Below are 19,001 nucleotides of genomic sequence, written 5' to 3'. Positions count from 1 at the left end.
AAGCTGGTCACCTTATGAATCATACTCGTAACCAACGGTAACCTTTCTTCTGTCGTATGTACTTTGATTTTCAAGTGACGATGGGTACCTAGATCCGTCACACACTGGCGAGTGAGTGAATGTTTAGAGGCCCTGTGTTCATTTTTCCGTTATATCACGAGGTGTCAGCTGTTATAGAACAAATACTATCCGTACTCCGTTTGGCCAGGATATACCACCCACTGAAATCCGTCATTCATTTAGCAGACAATGTAGAAAAGATTATATATAACATATATTTATATATTATTTGAATATATTATTTATAGCCAATCAGATCGCGACCGTTTTGTCAACAGGGTATGTCAATGCCAAAGTTTTCTATTTACAGTGAACATTGTTGAAATTGTCCCTGAACGAACTTGGTGAATTCACCTCGTCACATCCCTTTCCTTTAATAAAGTACTGACGCTGGTTGGTTCCTGACAGCTTGTAGTTGATTTCTCGAGTTACAAACCCCTCTGGTCAACACAAAGCTGTGTAGTTTGGTCTAATAAAAGGTCATATCTCAAGACCCGTGAAGATCCGGAGTAGAATTGGTCTTCAGCAACCCATTCCTGTCGTAAAAGGCGACAATGCTTGTCGTGCGATGCGTCTAACGGGATCGGGTTGTCAGGCTCGCTGACTTGGTTGATGCATGTCATTGATCCCAATTGTGTGGATCGATGCTCATGATATTAATCACTGGATTGTCTGGTCCAGACTCAATTATTTACAGACCGCCGTCATATAGCTGGAATATTGCTGAGTGGGGCGTTAAACAACAAACACACCAACCAACCAACAACTTTCAGGGTGACGAGGGAACGCTGTAACCACTGGACTACCCCACCATACCCGTGGCTTTCATTTGGAATGATGATGATCAAAATGATGAAGAAGAAGAAGAGTGTGAGTGAGTGAGTTGGGTTAACGCCGCTTTTAATAGTATTCCAGTTATATCACGGCGTGTCAGCTTAATGTGGGAGGAAAGCCCGAAGTGAGGCAGGTCTCAGACGTTTGCCACTTCCGTGAAACCCACGAGCACGGGTATGGTGCTGACAAACCTAGAAACATAATCGGGGCGAACCGGGATTTGAACCCACAATCATAGGTTTCTGGCGTGCCCAAGGGACGCAACTTTGCACAGCGAATCGCAGCGCCTTAGACGACTGGGCCACCCGTGCCCCCAAGAAGAAGAAGATGATGATGAAATTGACGAAATTGGCTACTATATCAAGTACTCTGACGTCATGTGTACAAATACAGGTATCAAATGTACGTTTGACACCTCTAAATGTATCAACTGTCATGGGGATGGATCTTACGACATGGGACATGGGGATGTCATAACGAAATATTCCTGAAAACTAGATTAAACATTTATTCCTTAATTCACGTGTCAGCCAAAGAATGGCTTCCCTTGGTGGAGGTGGTGGTGGTTGTTCCCGTGTTGGTGGGCCTGGCCATGGGCATGATGGGCGTTGCTAGGAAACAAGCGTTGATTCCCGGCATATTGGTAAGCCTAAACAAACAAACAAAATAATATTGCATCTAAAAATATACCCATACACAGTTAGACGTGTTCAGTTATACTGTATAAATACCGTAAGTTTAAATGTGTTTTAAATACCATCTGAAATATATATGACATTGGGGAAATATAGGTGAATCATTATGCAACGAGTTTGCGCCCAGACGGAACCCAGTCGCAGAAATGACCACGAGAAGGGCACGAGTCGCTATTTGGCTATCCGGAATATCACGAGTTGGTCACGATTGGCAACCAGCCAAGTCACAACCTGACCAACCGATCCCATTTTAGTCGGGCCACTTTATATGATCTGCTCCTCCAGGCCATCACGTTACAGCTCAAAACTGATACAATGAATATACTATACTTACAAGATCCATGTAGGAATCAAATTCAGCCCTGCTAAGAACCCAGTCGCCTACAATTGAGAATAGAACCACGTATAAGCATTATATCCATTTGTAACCGAACAAGTAACAACATACAAAGAAAATGTAAAAGCAACTAAAATATAATATAAAATGTCATACCTGGCTGTCGGAATATGAAACGTCAACACCAGAGAATTACCAGTCTCGATTTTCCGACGAAAAGGATTCCATTGTGTGTAAATGCAACATATCGGTGAAAATTATATGAATTGATCACTGAAAATCAGTGATGACACCAGGTGTTCGCGAAAAGGGTAAGTATGCCCTACTCTACCGGTCGCGCCCACCACTCACACAATTTGAGTGTGTTATGGTTTTACGCCGCTTTTAGCAATATTCCAGCAATATCACGGTGGGGGACACCAGAAATTGGCTTCACACATTGTACCCATGTTGGGAACCTGGGTCTTCGGCGTGACGAGCGACCGCCCCAACACAATTTGAATTAAAAAGTATGCCTGACACCACACAGCAGTATTCCTGATCTGATCTGATCGGTTGAGGAATTCAGATGTGGGATGCTATTAATCGAATCGAGAATAGACAATCCAGTGATCGATATCGTGAGCAGCGATCCACGACATCGGGGTACTATGACACGCAATCAACCAATTCACCGAGCCTGACAACCCGATCTATCAAGAATAGGTTGCTGGTTGGGGGCAATTCTACAGCGTGAGTGAGTGAGTGAGTGAGTGAGTTGGGTTTAACGCCGCTAACAGGACTCGGCATCGGGTGTACAAAATGGGTTGCAGCCTTAAAAAAGGCAGGGATGGTGCACCTCACAGGACCGAGGCCGATAGGCAGTGCGTCAATGAGTTGGGTTTAACGCCGCTTTTAACATTTTTCAGTTATATCAGCTTGTGTCAGCTTAATGTTGGAGGAAAGTCCGAAGTGATGCAGGTCTCAGACGTTTACCACTTTGGTGAAACCCACGAGCACGGGTAGGGTGCTGACATACCTAGAAACATAATCAGGGCGAACCGGGATTCGAACCCACAATCATAGGTTTCTGGCGTGTCCAAGGGACGCAACTCTGCACATCGAATCGCGGTGCCTAGGACGATTTGGGGACCCTTGCCTCCTAATTCTACACCGGCATAAACTTACCGTCTCTGTCAGCAATATTCATCAGAGGAAGTAGATCATTCTCATCGATGATTTCATCCTTGTGGCCGTCGAAGAAGGAGAAGAGGCCGTCTGCTATCCTCTCTGTCTCATTATATGCCTCTCTCCAGAAGAATTTGAAGTCTACCCGGGTCGTAGCAGTGGGATCTTCGGGAGCAGGTGCTGAAATTATGAATGAGTGAGTTGAGTTTTACGTCGCTTGTATCAACATTTTAGCAAGATATCAAGGCGGAGGACACCAGAAATGGCTTTCATACATTTTACCCATGTCGAACCTGGGTCTTCGGCGTGACGAGCGAATACTCGAACCTGCCGCCTCGGTTCTGAAATAAACGATAATTATCGCATAGATCACGTTCTGTTCGACGTATAGTAGCTATTTGTTTTCAGACGATTCACCTCATTCTTTGAATTTGTTATGAAATTTGTTGGTAATTACCACTGCGCAACGGACAGAGTGGAACACCAAAGATTCATGACGCAAGATGGCACGGTAGAAATGAATGACACATTTCTAATGACTGTCTACTTGGTTCAAGGGAGGTTCAAGATTGGAAATACCGAGGCACTGAATGTTTTGGCGACAGAGGTTTCAAATGTTAAGCATACTCAATAACACCCGCAAAGCTGAAAACACATTGTGAATTAATTGTAAGTTTCTGAAGCACTTTCTCTCTATATGCGCTTTCACAATTGTGGTATGCTCCCGAATGCTATGACGTCATTTGGAGTGAGATGGCGTCATGATACAATGGATAACGTCACGTGCTTCCGTGTGGCCCGTGAGTAGCATCTTTTTCAAATTTATGATTTAGAAAGAAGTGACACTTATCAAGAAAATAGTATTTATACGCAGTAATTAGTCAAGAAGGTTTTCGGGATTCGAATGCCGATTAACAACGTTTATCAACCAATCAGATTGCAGCACACGTTGCCATTCATTTTATAATCCCAGTTAACAACGTTTAACAATCAATCAGAATGCAGCACATGTTGCCATTCATTTTATAATCCCAGTTAACAGCGTTTAACAACCAATCAGAATGCAGCGCACGTTGCCATTCATTTTATAATCCCAGTTAACAATGTTTATCAACCAATGAGATTGCAGCACATATTGCTATTCATTTTACAAAAAAATGTGAAATCGGTCGATTATTCGGCAAATTCTTGTGTAGATGAATCTCTGAAGTTTTGTGAACATGACGTCTATCTATCACATAATGTGAGCAGTGTCTGTCGGGTGTAGATCACCTGCCTGGAAGTAGGGGCGACGTTGTGAACAAGTGAACCATGCTACTGTTATGGGGTAAAAATGCATCCCCAAAACCTTAGAATATTATTACAAAGTCAACCACTATATTGACGGTTATATCCTAAACACGAGGTTGACAAAGAGCTGGTGCAAACAAGACGAAAGTCAATAGGGCGATGACAGTGGCATGATATTTCGGGATAGCTTCGGTCTTGTCGCCAGTCAATCAATAGACACCTTTAATCGGTTAGTAGGTTCCGATAGTTTTCCAATCATGACAGAAACACGAGTTCATGGTCTGATATTGTTCTTCACCAATTAAAATGATCCAGGCGAACAACAATACGTTTAGGTAACTGTAGTAGGGTCCCACTTGACGCTTTAATGAAGACACTACCGCCGACCTCCGCCGAATGAACAGGTCATCACCAAACACAGTCCCGTCCGCACGAGACGTTACTTCAAAATGTCTCGGTTGTTTCGGTTGTAATTCGCTAGACGCTCATTGCATTGTGTTCACACTGTGATAAGTTGTCAGGAATGTAGTACTTTTTAATGTACGTGACTATATTTAAATGCTGGCGTGATATGTAACCTTCCGAAATAACATGGACTGATGTGGAATATTCTGTAATGCTCTAGTGTCACTAGGCTGGTGAGAGCACTGCGTAGAAATTTCCCCTATTTAAGAGACAAGGGCACACCTCTAGCACATGTCATCGCGTCGAGACCAGATTTCTTGTGAAGATCACTCATCATCCCTGATTCCCTGCCTAGGCCTTTCTCAGAAGCTTGTAACACGTAACAATGTTAAGGCAACAGTGAGTGAGTTCTACGTGTACGTACCTGGTCTCATCATTGCTCTGACGTACAAACCGATCTGCGTGGTGTTGAGGGGGGCGCTACCACCCATCAGCACGTCCTGCCATATTTGGTCGTAGTTCTGAGCGAAGGATGGGCTAAAACAACATTTTATTTGTATTAATCATTAGAAAATCAGGGAAGTATTATCACGTAATGGAGTGCCAAATGCTCAGGTAACAGTCTACAACCACATCAGTGTTTTTGTTATAGTGTTGTTACAGAAACAATTAATTCAGGACAATTCCGCATGTAAGTACAAATTCTGAAAGGGGCTCTTTTGAAGTGCTAATGAAATGTATGTGGCGTTTGTATGAGACTTTGTCAGATGTACTGTAGATGGTGTTAATCAAAAGCAGCTGGTCAGAATTGTGATTCGTTGAGGCTAATGATTTTGTTGGAAGATTTCAAGCAATGTGTGGTTATTGAGATTAGGACATATCTGGGTGAACATAAGGCAGGTCAGTTACTAGGCTGTAACCTCGGTCACTCATTGAAGTAACTCAGGCGGTATGGTTCCTCTCCCATGAATGGTCAGGATCATTTCAAGATTCGAAGTCAAGCAAGACGAGTAGTTCATTGCCTAAGACATCAGCTGGTTGGAAACATCATTCCAGTTTGAGGTGAGGTATTGGATGTAGATATTGTCACAAGCCAGTGCCACAAGAGCGCCGTGTACGCCAGCACATAAATCAGACACAAACCCCACCTCATGCTTTCGCTGGATACAGGTAGTGTATCTTCTTGTTTGCGAGTGACCTCAATGGTGACGATACACACTGTTACATATATACTGAGTCAAATTAAAAACTTCACATTTTTAAAAGTAATCCCATATATGATATACAACGGACAAATGTATCAGAGAAGGTAATTTTTAATCATTAATGTCCAAAGAAGGATTTTAATTAACGGTGGTAACCATAATTTGTTCCAAGCACCTACTGTATTCGGTAATTACATCAACAGTTTAAATCATAAGTCCCAAACACGAGAATCTGATGGCACACAAGTTCAGTAGCGTGTATGGCCACCATGTGCGTTGACAACTGCCACACAACGCCTCCGCATGGACCTTGGGATGCTTGTAAACACATCATTGGGAAGACGACGCCATTGTTGCTGCAAAATGGTGCCAAGATCTTGCAAATTCCGTGGTTGGTTCTGGAGAGTGCGCAGACTTCTGCCAAGAGCATCCCAGACGTGTTCGATGGGATTGAGGTCGGGAGACCTTGACGGCCAGTCCATGACGTTGACTCCCGCATTCTGAAGGAAATTCCTTGTCAAAATTTCTGTGTGGGGTCTGGCATTGTCGTGTGTTGGAAGATCAAACCGGTGGTGCCAGTACCTGGTCGCGGTAAGCAGCAGCGTTGAGGTTGCCACGGATGACAAGGAGCCTGGAACGTGCATTGCACAGAAAGCATACCCACACCATGACACTTCCGCCTCGAAATCTGTCAACTTCCTGTACATAACACTGGGCGTAACGTTCCTGACGGCTCCTCCACCCCCTCGCCCTACCATCAGCAAATCGAAGATTAAATCGGGATTCATCACTGAAGACGACTTGATTCCAATTCCTTGAGTCCATCGTAAGTGTCGCTGTGCCCACAATTGACGTTGACGTCTGTGTAATTGAGTCAGAATCGGCCCGCAGTATGGCCGTCGTGCTTGAAGGTAAGCAGTTCTCAGACGGTTTCGAACAGTTTGCGCACTCAGTCTACCCCTAAACAGTTCATTTCTGGTTGATGTAGCCGTCAAAAATCGGTTACGAAGCTGACGTATGATAATCTGACGATCCTCTGCATGTGACGTCACATGTGGTCGACCTGGCCGCGGGCGATCAGCGGTGGTACCCGTCTGCTATAGACGCGTCTGTAAATCATAAACAGTCCGTCGACTACAACCCATCGTCCTTGCGACTTCAGCTACGGACGTTCCCGTCTGCAACATGCCGATGGCACGTTCACGTTGCACATTTGAAAGGCGTGCATGACAAATGGCCGTAAAGACTTTTGTTTTCTTGCGTTTTTCTTTTTGTGTTAATGAATGCTAACAAGTATGGCTGAAAACACGTGCGGTATTGTGGCCACGTGACCAGCTGCACGTGAAAAACCACTTTTGCCACTATACTGCTCTGCACATGATTTTGATCGATTCACCGGCACAAAAACGGGTGTTATCTGAAGACAATACGTGGCCATTACTGTTTAAATACACAATAAGGGCCCACAATGATAACTGGACAAAATGTTAAAATGTAAGGATTGTGAAGTTTTTAATTTGGTTCAGTATATTAGTATATAACAGTTCACGTCCAGTGGGTGGAATTTCCGGATTAACGGAGATTTATGGTATTTTGAATATTGTCCACCCGTTTCGTACATGCAAAGGTTTCCTTTCTTATATTGCTCTTCAAGCATCGGTTAAAATCATTTTAGTCAGTTTGTCGTACTGGTGGTTCTTCCCCAAGACGCCCAAAGGCGATTTGCAGGAAGATGAATAAAGTGTTAAATCAGTGGGCTTACCTGATACACAGCACAATTCCAAGGAGCAGGACAAAAGACATGGTTCCTGGAAATATTGGAACGTATTTCTACATAAAGTCGCCCACATGCAATGGCTTTCTGGTGATATGTCCAATACAAAATAGCAGTTACACTCAGGACGACGTGTCTATGTCGGTGTACGACAAGTACAAAATAGCAGTAACACTCTAGTTTATATGTCTATGTCGGTGTACGACCAATACAAAATAGAGGTAACACTCTAGATGATGGGCCTATGTCGGTGTACGACCCATGCAAAATAGAGGTAACACTCTAGATGATGTGTCTATGTCGGTGTACGACCAATACAAAATAGCAGTAACACTCTAGATGATGTGTCTATGTCGGTGTACGACCAATACAATATAGAGGTAACACTCCAGTTGGTGTGTCTATGTCGGTGTACGACAAGTACAAAATAGCAGTTACACTCTAGTTGATGTGTCTATGTCGGCGTACGACCAATACAAAATAGAGGTAACATTCCAGTTGATGTGTCTATGTCGGTGTACGACCCATACAAAATAGAGGTAACACTCTAGATGATGTGTCTATGTCGGTGTACGACCTATACAAAATAGCAGCGACATTGTCGTGTATATGAGTCGATGTAAGACCATTGACCACCGCGACAGAGCTGGAATATTGCTGACTGCGGCCAACATTAATCATTAACTCAAACACACATTGCTGCCTTTTTGCCCTCAATTCGACAAAGATCATTTTCAGACGCCTCGACCACTGGGACTAATTAATTTGTAGGTGAAGGCGGAGCCCGTCCATATATGTTTTGCATTTTTTCTGAAGACTGCATTTTTGCACTGAAGATTGCATTTTGTCACTGAAGATTGCATTTTTTAACGCAAGCAGCACATATGTGCCCTGAAGACATACTACCTTACAACAAACGAAACAAATACAAGTTGATAGCCAAAGGAATGATACTGTTCACACTTACGCTCTTGCACGTCCTGTCAGACACACGATGTTGATTGCAGAATTGCCGTTTATTTAATACATTTTGTGTGCTAATTTTAATACTTAGTTAAGATAACCCTTTGCCTCCGTTAACACGTGTAACTTTATAAATAGATCGCAACACACGTTTCTGTCATTAATTTCGCAACAAAATGAAAGGGACACATTTTTACGGCTTCACCTGATTGGACACATTACCCGCCTTGCATAGTCACGTGACAAGCACATGGTGCGCTCGACTGCAACAGTTTGAGCACAACTTTTCTAAATGATATCTCTGCTTTTGGAGCACAAAAATGGCTTTTCGGCAAACACTGATTTTGAATCATAGAGCTCTTCGGGGATAAAAAAATATCATACGTTGTGCACATGTGTACTCCAAATATCGTTTTATCAGTGAAGACAATGATGATTCTGAAGTTATGAATGATTCATTGTTAGCTACATTTATTACATGCAGATGTAAAGTATCTAGAAGTGACTGTCATTTTAATATATTCTAAAAGGATTTGTTATTTTGGAACAAATAAAAGCAACAAAACCTTTTCCATATTTTATGTTTCCACACAGCATGACTGAACACTTGATCAGTGATAACATATTTACAATGAGGACAACAGTAGGCACCTATTCAATATGAAGATAGTACACGGAAAATGGCAAATCTCAAGGTCATGAGATCTCAATGTCTCATGTGTCCAGCACTGTGTCATCCGTTACTCAAATCGTTTTCAAAATAATGATATATACTTTTGGCCCAATTTTGATTGTTACATATTCCTATTCATTATATCCTCATTCTGTTGTGACAAATAAAGTGGATCGACGTCTATTTAGTCTTTCCAAATTCTTTTTCGAGAGACATTCTATGGAACGTTACTTTAAAGAGATATGAAGAGGGTGACTCATTTTCCAGAGGCATGGTATCGAATGGGTCTCAGGTATTTATCATAATAGAAAGGAGATATAACGCTTTGATGATAAAGGATGTGGCAAACTTGGAGTGAATGACTGAGTTGGGTTTAACGCCGCTTTTAACAGTATTCCAGGTATATTGTGGCGTGTCAGCTTAATGTGGGAGGAAAGCCCGAAGTGATGCAGGTTTCAGACGTTTACCACTTCGGTGAAACCCACGAGCACGGGTATGGTGCTGACAAACCTAGAAACATAATCGGGGCTAACCAGGATTCGAACCCACAATCATAGGTTTCTGGCGTGCCCAAGGGACGCAACTCTGCACAGCGAATCGCAGCGCCTTAGACGACTGGGCCACCCGTGCCCCCTGGCAATTAGGAACTGACAAATACTTACGTTATACTGACACAATCTCAAGCAGCTAAGTTACCATAACTACTAATATATACTCAACAGCAAAAGAAACGCAAGTTGTAGATAAAATGCGGATAACATTAAAACCATAAAATATATGTAAATAATATTAAGAAATGATAAAAGAGAATTAGCGTTGATTGTTTGATGACAACCATCCGTGGTCATTGAAAAATCCAGGTACCCTAAAACAGAAAAATTATAAATAGTTAGAGTGGCCTCCGTTAGCTGCGATACAGGCCGCACAGCCCCGACTCATTGATTTAAGTATTTGAGAGAGGGTTGAGGAATTCCGTTCCATTCCTGCACCAAAAAGTCTTCCAGTTCCCGAAGTGTATGTGGCTGCCTTGCCTGAAGACGTCTTCCAATATCGTCCTAGACATGCTCATTTGTTATTCATCCTGAGGAAGACCAGAGAGTCCCACACCAAGATGCTTCCTCCTCCCCACCGTTCGGCCTGTTACATACAGCAGTTAGCGTAACGCTCATTACGTCGTCTCCACACTCTGATGCGGCCTTTGGCGTGAGAAAGGTTGAACCTTATGAGAAGACAACTTGTTGCCACAGTTGGCGTCGCCAACGCAGGCGCTGTTTGGACCACTGCAGACGTTGTTGGCGGTGCCGTTGAGTCAGTATGGTCAGTTGCAGCTGTCTGTTTCGCTAATCGCTGTCGGTCACACAGATGTGTCACTCGGATGTAACGGTCCTGCGCTGGAGTAGTGACCCTCGGCCGTCCAGAACGAGGCCGGTCTTGGACACTGCCTGTCTGTTGAGTCCATAGCGACCAGTCTGGTGATTGTAGACGCATAACATCCAAAGTGACTCGTCACTGCAGTTGACCTTGATCCGCTCTGTATATCCCAATGGTAACACATCTATGGAGTTCAGTTAAGTCGAGTGTGAAATGCTCAGTGCTTTTTGTTTTTGTTTTATATGGTGGCTTATAAAGGATTGACAAGGGGGAAAATGCATGCATTTGTGCATTTGACTTGCGCTGCACGTGCAAAAAGAGGTCAAACGAGACGAAACGACTGCGTTCCTGCGACGTGTTCAAAATGAATGATGTAAATAGTGAACAGTGTTTCTTCAATGCGTCTCTTTACGTTTGTATACATTTCTTTTCAAAATTACTATGTTGTGCATTAACAACAACAAAAATTGATTTGCATTTCTTTTGCAGTTGAGCACATATTCCTATAACCTTGAAATGAGACATTTTTTCCATATATCAAGTTCCGATGAGTACATGAGTGCAAAGTTTTAGAAACTCAAGAGAAACAAAATAAGAAAGCTTTATAAGAGATGTGTGACATAACACACCCTTTCCATCGGCGGGGGCAGGGGTTGCCCATTCGTCTAAGGCGCCGTAATTCGCTGTGCAGAGTTGCGTCCATTGGGTACGAATGAAATCTATGATTGTGGGTTCGAATCCAGGTTCGCCTGATTATGTTTCTAGGATTGTCAGCAATATACCCGTGCTCATAGGTTTCACCGAAGTGGTAAATATCTAAGACCTGCATCACTTCGGGCTTTCCTCCCACATTAAGCTGACACGCCGTGATATAACTGGAATAATGTTAAAAGCGGCGTTAAACCCAACTCACTGACTCACTTCCTATCGGCCGCGCTCCTGTGATGTGCACCATCCCTGCCTTTTTTAAGGCTGCAACCCCATTTTGTACTCCCGATGCCGTGTCCTGTTAAGCGTTATTCCTGATGCCGCACACTGGATGTCATGAAATGTTTATCTAGGTCGCAGATGCGAAGATTTCAATGTTGAAATATATTTTTCATCCTTTTTTTTCTTGCAAAGAGTGAAAATCAATTAATACTTAGCCTCAAGAGTTTCTTGAATGGATGCCAACACAAATTAAGTTGTATGTTGGATGCCTAGAGAAGAGTGTTGGCACCCTCTTTATAACAGGCTACTACGCCGAATTCGGGTCTATTCATCACTTCATCAACAGACCCTTCCAATGTTAACAAAAATAACATTTGGGAGTTATCCTTCCTCGACACAAGAAACTGTGATCCACTTTAGGATTAAATGTATAAATTATTCGATGTGAGCTTGGATTCTCCTATTTCTGCATTTAGAACACAAAGATGGTCTTTTCAACAACGTTTATGTTGATGTATAAAGGTCTCCTTTAAAAAGTATACAAGCCACATAAAGAAACTGTGCACGGAGAAAATATATTCAGGATTGAAATACAACACAGCAAGAACAAAATGATGCAGACGCTGTAGCAGCTGAATGATCGGACCATAAGAAAATGTCAACGGGACCTGAACAACATCTGTTACGATGACGTCAGAAGATCAAAATGGAGTAGGGGGTCAAACGACAAAGTCACAAAGTCAATAACGTGTATGACCACCCTGCGCGTGAATCACAGCAGTGCATCGGCGACACATGGAGTCCACCAAATGGGCATGGAAGGCCTGGGGAATGGCCTGCCATATCCTCCTCAAATCCTGTGCCAAGTCACGGACGTTATCTGGAGGATATGGAAGACGACGCAGACGGCGCTCCATTTCATCCCACACATGCTCTATTGGGGAGAGATCTGGAGAAATTGCAGGCCATGGCAGTAACATGACATTGTTATGGTGAAGGAAATCCATTGCGACCCTAGCCGTGTGAGGACGAGCGTTGTCCTGTTGAAATGTCAATCCCGGGCCATGACGTTGCAGGAATCTGATCTCTGTAGCCAACACCCGGTGAGATTGCCCTGAACAACCACCAAAGGGGTTCGGTGCCGTGCTGTTATCCCACCCCAAATCATCACAGAGCCACCTCCAAAACGATTCCTTTCCACAATACAGTTGCGTGCATAACGTTCTCCCAAACGCTGGTAGACACGTTGGCGCGCGTCACTGTGGGAAATGTTGAACCTCGATTCATCTGTAAAGACAACATTTCTCCACCATATTCGAGGTTGGCGAACATGATTTCGACACCATCTTAGACGGTTGACTCGATGACGGTGTGTCAGGATGGGACGTATGGCAGGGCGTCGTGGTCGAATCCCGTACTGACGTAAACGATTCCTGATAGTGTTGGGATGGATACGACGCAGTCCAGGAATTGTCTGGGACGTCGTTACTGCCGTTTGGAACCTGTGTCGAGATGTGTAACTCGAATCCATCTGTCCTGTCTTGGCGTCGTTACTCTGGGACGTCCTGAACGTGGTTGGTCGGCAACGTCATTTGTGTTCTGATAACGCCTCACCAATGCCGATATCGTGTTACGATGGCATTGGAAATGTGTTGCCACCTGTTGTTGCCTCGGATCATTCCAATGGCTTCATGACGCTGTGCAGCTGTCAATCTTGGCATGATTTGCTTGTGATATGCTTGTGTCTGCGCCTGAGAAGTTTTGAATTTTTGAATGACCACAGATCATGCTTTCCAAAGTGACAGTGAATTTTGAGTTGCACATGCTGTGTACAGCTGCACAGAATGCACGTGCAGTAACACAATGCACGTCCATAGGCCCCCATCAATGACGTCATATCGCATGGCACATGCATGAGCGTTTGAATGTCTCCAATAATTGCTGTGTTCAAACCTATCTTTCATATATGGACGGTGTGCCCTTATATCTATATTTTCTCCGTGCACAGTTTCTTTATGTGGCTAATATATTATCTGTTCAGCACTGTCGTGTGTATGTATGTACACACGTGTATTGCACCACCTATGGTGACATCGTCTATCCTGTGGCATCCATTGCTAAAGTTGATTTCGAAATATAGACAGAAATTATGGTAATTTGCTCTGCAATTGTTTATTTCATACCAAGTCATAAATGATCCACTAGTGTGGGTGTAAATAATGCCTATGCTGAATTCTTGGGTGCTGATTATGTAATCGGGTTCATTCACCACATCATCAATAGACCCTTCCAACATTATTCACGGATGAACAACTTCTTTATTACAAATAAGAGCGACGTTTCGGTGTAGGTTCTAACACCGTTTTCAAGAAAGTGATATACAGAGTGTGGTTGGCAAGTATATGTACAAGTAGGAGGCCATGTTTATACAGTAGAGTAGATATTGTTCGATGTTTCTCCTGCGTAAACTTGTCCACAATTGCATGGAATGAGGTGTCTAACGGGATCGGGTGGTGAGTCTCGCTGACTTGGTTGATGCATGTCATCGATCCCAATTTCGTTGATCGATGCTCATGATGTCAATCACTTGATTGTCTGGTCCAGACTCGATTATTTACAGACCGCCGTCATATAGCTGGAATATTGCTGAGTGTGGCGTTAAACAACAAACAGAAACAAATATTATCCGTAGTGTTTAGATTCTCTGGATTAAAGAACGTGAAATTAATGTCGCAAAGTTTGCTTGTTTCTAGGCACACTCAGCAATACTCCATGACGGCGGTCTGTAAATAATCGAGTCTGTATCGTTTGGACACATTAACTGGATATGCAAGTATATGCCTCAGTCATGAGGACATCAAAGTTGTATATTACAACGTATATTGTGAGTTTACCATTATACTCGAACGTGTGATGTGGTGACATGGTGAGCTATGAAACCAATGGTTATATATTACAACGTATATTGTGAATTTACAATTATACCCGAACGTGTGACATGTGACCTATAAAATCAACGTTTATATATTACAAGGTATATTGTGAGTTTCCCATTATACTCAATTGTAACATAAAATTAGGTATGTTCTCTGATCTGATTGGTTAAAAAGTGTTGTCGAATGAGCATAACATCACTGAATTTGTGGGGACTCATCACCGTGTATGTATACATTAATTAATGGAACTATTTTTGAAATCATCAACATGGAGGAACAGATGGAAATTTACCCTGACTTCGACATCGGAGATTTCGATGAAATATTGAGTGATTGGGACCGACGAGACATTTTCTGAGATAATTCAAGAATTTGAAGGTAAATGAAATTTACCTTTTTTCATTAATTACCTAATCATAATCATAAATGATGTACTTTTCTTGGGCTTGGCCAAAGGGAAAAGAAAAGAAAATCATTTTTTAACAGAGTAAAAAACATTTATTGCAACTTTATAATAGGAGCTCTAGGAAATACAGCCAGCGTTTCAGTAGAGCCAAAAGTTCAAGCGTCCAGTGACCGCTTCGCGTCCCTTGATGCAAATGCAGTACAGGACATCGTGGATGGGAACCTCTCCAAATCTACTGGGCGTAATACCTCCTGGGGAGTTAAAATATTTCGACGTAAGCCATTGAAACATAAAAGAATACATTAACACATACCTAAAATTCCTACGCAGATTCGATCAACATCAGCGAGAGTTACCTCCCTTTCACCATTGCCATGATAGCAATGTAAAGCGTGACCAATGTGTCATCGCAAAAATTGGCAATAATATAACGAGATTGACCAAGATCTTAACGTAAATTAAATATTTCGTTTTGTAAGATTTGAGATATGTTATGCTAAATGGATGTACGGAAATTTCATTTAAACGCCGTAATAGGACTAATAACAAATTACTCCCACTTACTGTCACATTTGTACCCTGAACAAGGCAATCTTTTTCACTTCCAGAATGGCTTTGTGTCCGAGGTTTTGAACCCAAGTTCAAAGAGCTTCCTGCTTCTCAACTGAATGAGAGACTGAGGTTCTTTTCTGCCGAAGTCAGAAATGCTGAGGGAGATCTTTACTCAAAATCGAGTTTTGTTGGGTTGCGTGCTGCCATACACAGGCACATCAGGGGACCGCCATTTGAGCGCAGCATAAACATTATAGTCCATGGGCCAGAGCACATATCGGTACAACCTGGGGTGGCAAAACCTAAGTGGTACTAACATATATATCGGGTCAATACAAGTGCAAAATGATATGATAACCTTTCCGCAGAAGTAGCTTATTACTATTTTTCCACATACCTCGGATTTCACACTTTGCACTATAGCGAAGTTCTTAAACATAAGAGTGAGTGAGTGAGTTTGGTTCTACGCCGCTCTTAGCAATATTCCAGCAATATCACGGAGGGGGACACCAGAAAATGGGCTTCACACAATGTGCCCATGTCGGGAATCGAACCCGGGTCTTCGGCGTGACGAGCGAACGCTTTAACCACTGGGCTACCCCACCGCCCCCTTAAACATAAGACACAGACTAGTTTTATTTCAGATAGCAGCTGGAATTGATCTAAATCAGTGTAAGAAAGGCTGTAGGAGTTTTGCAATGAATAAAAAATGGCAAATACATTATTGTCCGTCTTCATTTCGTTGAATTTAATGTTTAATAATATGAAATAATGTATGATATCCCTTTCAGCTTCAGGTGTGCCTTCAATAAATGACAGGTAGATGTAAGAGTTTTTTTGCAGAAGATTTCCCAGATCCATCCGCAACTGTAATAGACGGAATGAGCTTCATTCAGAAGTTGGACGGTAATGAGAAAACCTTCGAACAGCTGGCAGAATCAGCCTTATCCCTTGTTCTGCATGAAGGCAAGAAGAGCCAAGCATCAATGTCGTCTTTGACGTGTATAAGGAGAAGTCCATTAAAGACGCAGAACGATGTAAGACACAGACACAGGAATCTAATTCAGAAACATTGCACCTGGTCACAATATTCAGCAATGGTGAAAGTTACTGAGCAGCTCATCTAACAAGACCAGACTGATCAAGTTCCTGGTGGAAGAATGGAAGAAAGCAAGACAAAGAGAGAAACTCGAGAACAAGGTACTGTATGTTACCTGCGAAGACATCTGCTATAAGATGACCAAAGAAGAGTGGGAGGAGGCTGGAGAGCTGAAGCCTTCTCAAGAAGAAGCCGACACCCGCCTGCTGCTCCATGCTCTGCATGCAGCAGAACATGGCTACAAGAGTGTAGTCATCACTGCTGATGATACTGATGTCTTGGTCTTGACCCTCGGCGTCAGTCAGCAGCAGTATCGCATGCCCAATGCCCAGAAATGTGGGACGAAGAACCGCACAAGGTACATAGACATCCGGAAGCTACACCAGCAATTGGCAGATGTCTGTAATGCACTCGTCGGCATGCACACGTTCACTGGCTGTGATACAGTCAGTGCCTTTGCTGTCCGGGGGAAGATGACAACGTTGAAGAGGATTAAGTCAGACAAGACCTACCAGGAGGCCTTCAGTGAACTTGGTCGTTCATGGGAGGTATCGATGGAATTGTTCCAGGGGCTGCAGGAGATCACCTGCCAAATGTACTTGCCTTCTGCCCAGACAACCGAGGTGAACAGACTCAGACACCAACTCTTCTGTGCCAAGGAGTGTGGTTGGACAACAGATGAGGACGGCAAGCTGACAATTCAGTGGATGCGTGGCTCACCTGCACCAGATGCCGTTCTCCAGCTGCTCTCCTGCAAATATGTCCGCTCATGCAAACTGCCAGATTGTTCTTGCCTCGCCAATGACTTGAAGTGCACAGACATGTGTAAGCTACAAACCTGCACTAACCAAGCCAAGGATGAACCACAGTTATAGCTTTCAGATTTGTCAGACTCTGATGATGAGCTTGACGGTGATTAGGCCCAGTTACTCAACTATGGACACATATAATTCAACTTTCAAGTCAATTTTCAAAGCTACTAGTGTTCTAACTTGTTTGATAGGCATTACTTAGAAGTTGACGGATGACAAGATAGACACAATTTTTATGGATAACAACTTCTTTAATACTGTATTAAAGAAGTTGTTATCCATAAAAATTGTGTCTATCTTGCTACTAGTGTTCTGATTGTGTGCCCAAGAGATTAACCATGGTCTCTATGATGTTTTTATTCCGTATGTACTCGTTTTACTGTCAGAGTAAATTACATTAACAAAATACGTGTTTATGGCTGTTTTTCCTAGGGTATGCTGATTTAATGGGTTAAAACTTCTAATAAGCTACCAATCTGCGATGGTTATCATATCAAAACATAAACTAGACATATATAGCATGTAAAAAATTGCAACTAGAATTTGCCACTCTGAGTGGTACCGATAAGTGAAATTTTTCGGTCTTGGCTCATGGTAACTTATTCGTGATTCTACTACCTGCTCTTGTGGATATCCTTATGAGGATCCTACACATTACTTCTTTTCATGTCGCAACTAATGTAATCTTCGGAATAATAAGTACTACTATATAAAGGGATATGACTTGGATTCCGTATTATATGGAAATGCTACAACATCTACTGATACTAACCTTGCTATCGTACAATCTGTCCATTTGTTCATTGCAAAATCAAAAAGATTTAAAATCTAAATATGTCTTCTTAACAATTACATCGATTAAATAGTTGTTGTATGTGTGATATGCGTTTGTTTATGTATCGATATGACTTGTATATCATCATAATATTTGCAAAAGTAGGCACAATCAATCTAAATTTATTTTTTTATGTTCAGTTTACTCTTATTAATTGTTAAATGTTCTTTGTAGGGAGAGGTTCACCAATCCCATTCCTTTTTCTTGGAAATAAATATTGCTTAAATCATATCAGATCATCGATATACCTGAAGCTTAAGTTAAACTTCTTGGCTATTCCGATTTATATGCACAAAGAATCAGATCCGCAAGAAGGGGAGCAGCACACTTGATGGCCATTGGAATGCCTACTTCTTGCCTAAATGTCTTAAAAGTAGGCACAATCAATCTAAATTTATTATTTTATGTTCAGTTTACTCTTTAATTGTTAAATGTTCTTTGTAGGGAGAGATGTCTCAATGGGTTGAACATGTTCACCAATCCCATTCCTTTTTCTTGGAAATAAATATTGTTTAAATCACATCGAATTAATGCGAGCGCTTTAATCCTGTTAGTTATACCTAGACGACCAAGGTGCCTGGGCATGGGTTACATGTCCAAAACTAAAAGACAAATCAAGACATTCTTTACGTAATTCCGACATTTATTTGCATCGAT

At 42.4% G+C, this 19,001-nt stretch overlaps 1 protein-coding gene across 1 annotated transcript; it reads right to left on the bottom strand.

Annotated features, from left to right (window-relative positions):
• Nucleotides 1-1,416: 1,416 nt before the first annotated feature.
• On the bottom strand, nucleotides 1,417-7,796 carry LOC139476945 (uncharacterized). The gene is made up of 6 exons (XM_071259503.1): nucleotides 7,756-7,796; nucleotides 6,576-6,624; nucleotides 5,213-5,330; nucleotides 3,094-3,273; nucleotides 1,924-1,970; nucleotides 1,417-1,543 (listed from the first exon to the last, which is right to left on the bottom strand). Exons 1-6 carry the CDS (start codon nucleotides 7,794-7,796, stop codon nucleotides 1,421-1,423), a joined length of 558 nt encoding a protein of 185 aa, XP_071115604.1. The 3' UTR covers nucleotides 1,417-1,420.
• Between the last annotated feature and the right edge of the window lie 11,205 nt (nucleotides 7,797-19,001).

The sequence above is a fragment of the Haliotis cracherodii genome, unplaced genomic scaffold (genome assembly GCF_022045235.1).
Source record: "Haliotis cracherodii isolate W230 unplaced genomic scaffold, xgHalCrac1.p SCAF_30, whole genome shotgun sequence".
Taxonomy (NCBI): Eukaryota; Metazoa; Mollusca; class Gastropoda; order Lepetellida; family Haliotidae; genus Haliotis; species Haliotis cracherodii.
This window is presented reverse-complemented; position numbering and strand designations above follow the sequence as displayed.

What these genes read in the sequence shown, in the direction of transcription:
- LOC139476945 (XM_071259503.1), bottom strand. Translation starts at nt 7,796, where the DNA reads ATGTCTTTTGTCCTGCTCCTTGGAATTGTGCTGTGTATCAG. An exon ending in GGAATTGTGCTGTGTATCAG is followed by an intron (nt 6,625 to 7,755) that starts GTAAGCCCACTG and finishes TGCACGTTCCAG; the next exon opens with GCTCCTTGTCATCCGTGGCA. An exon ending in TTGATTCCTACATGGATCTT is followed by an intron (nt 1,544 to 1,923) that starts GTAAGTATAGTA and finishes TTGTTTGTTTAG; the next exon opens with GCTTACCAATATGCCGGGAA.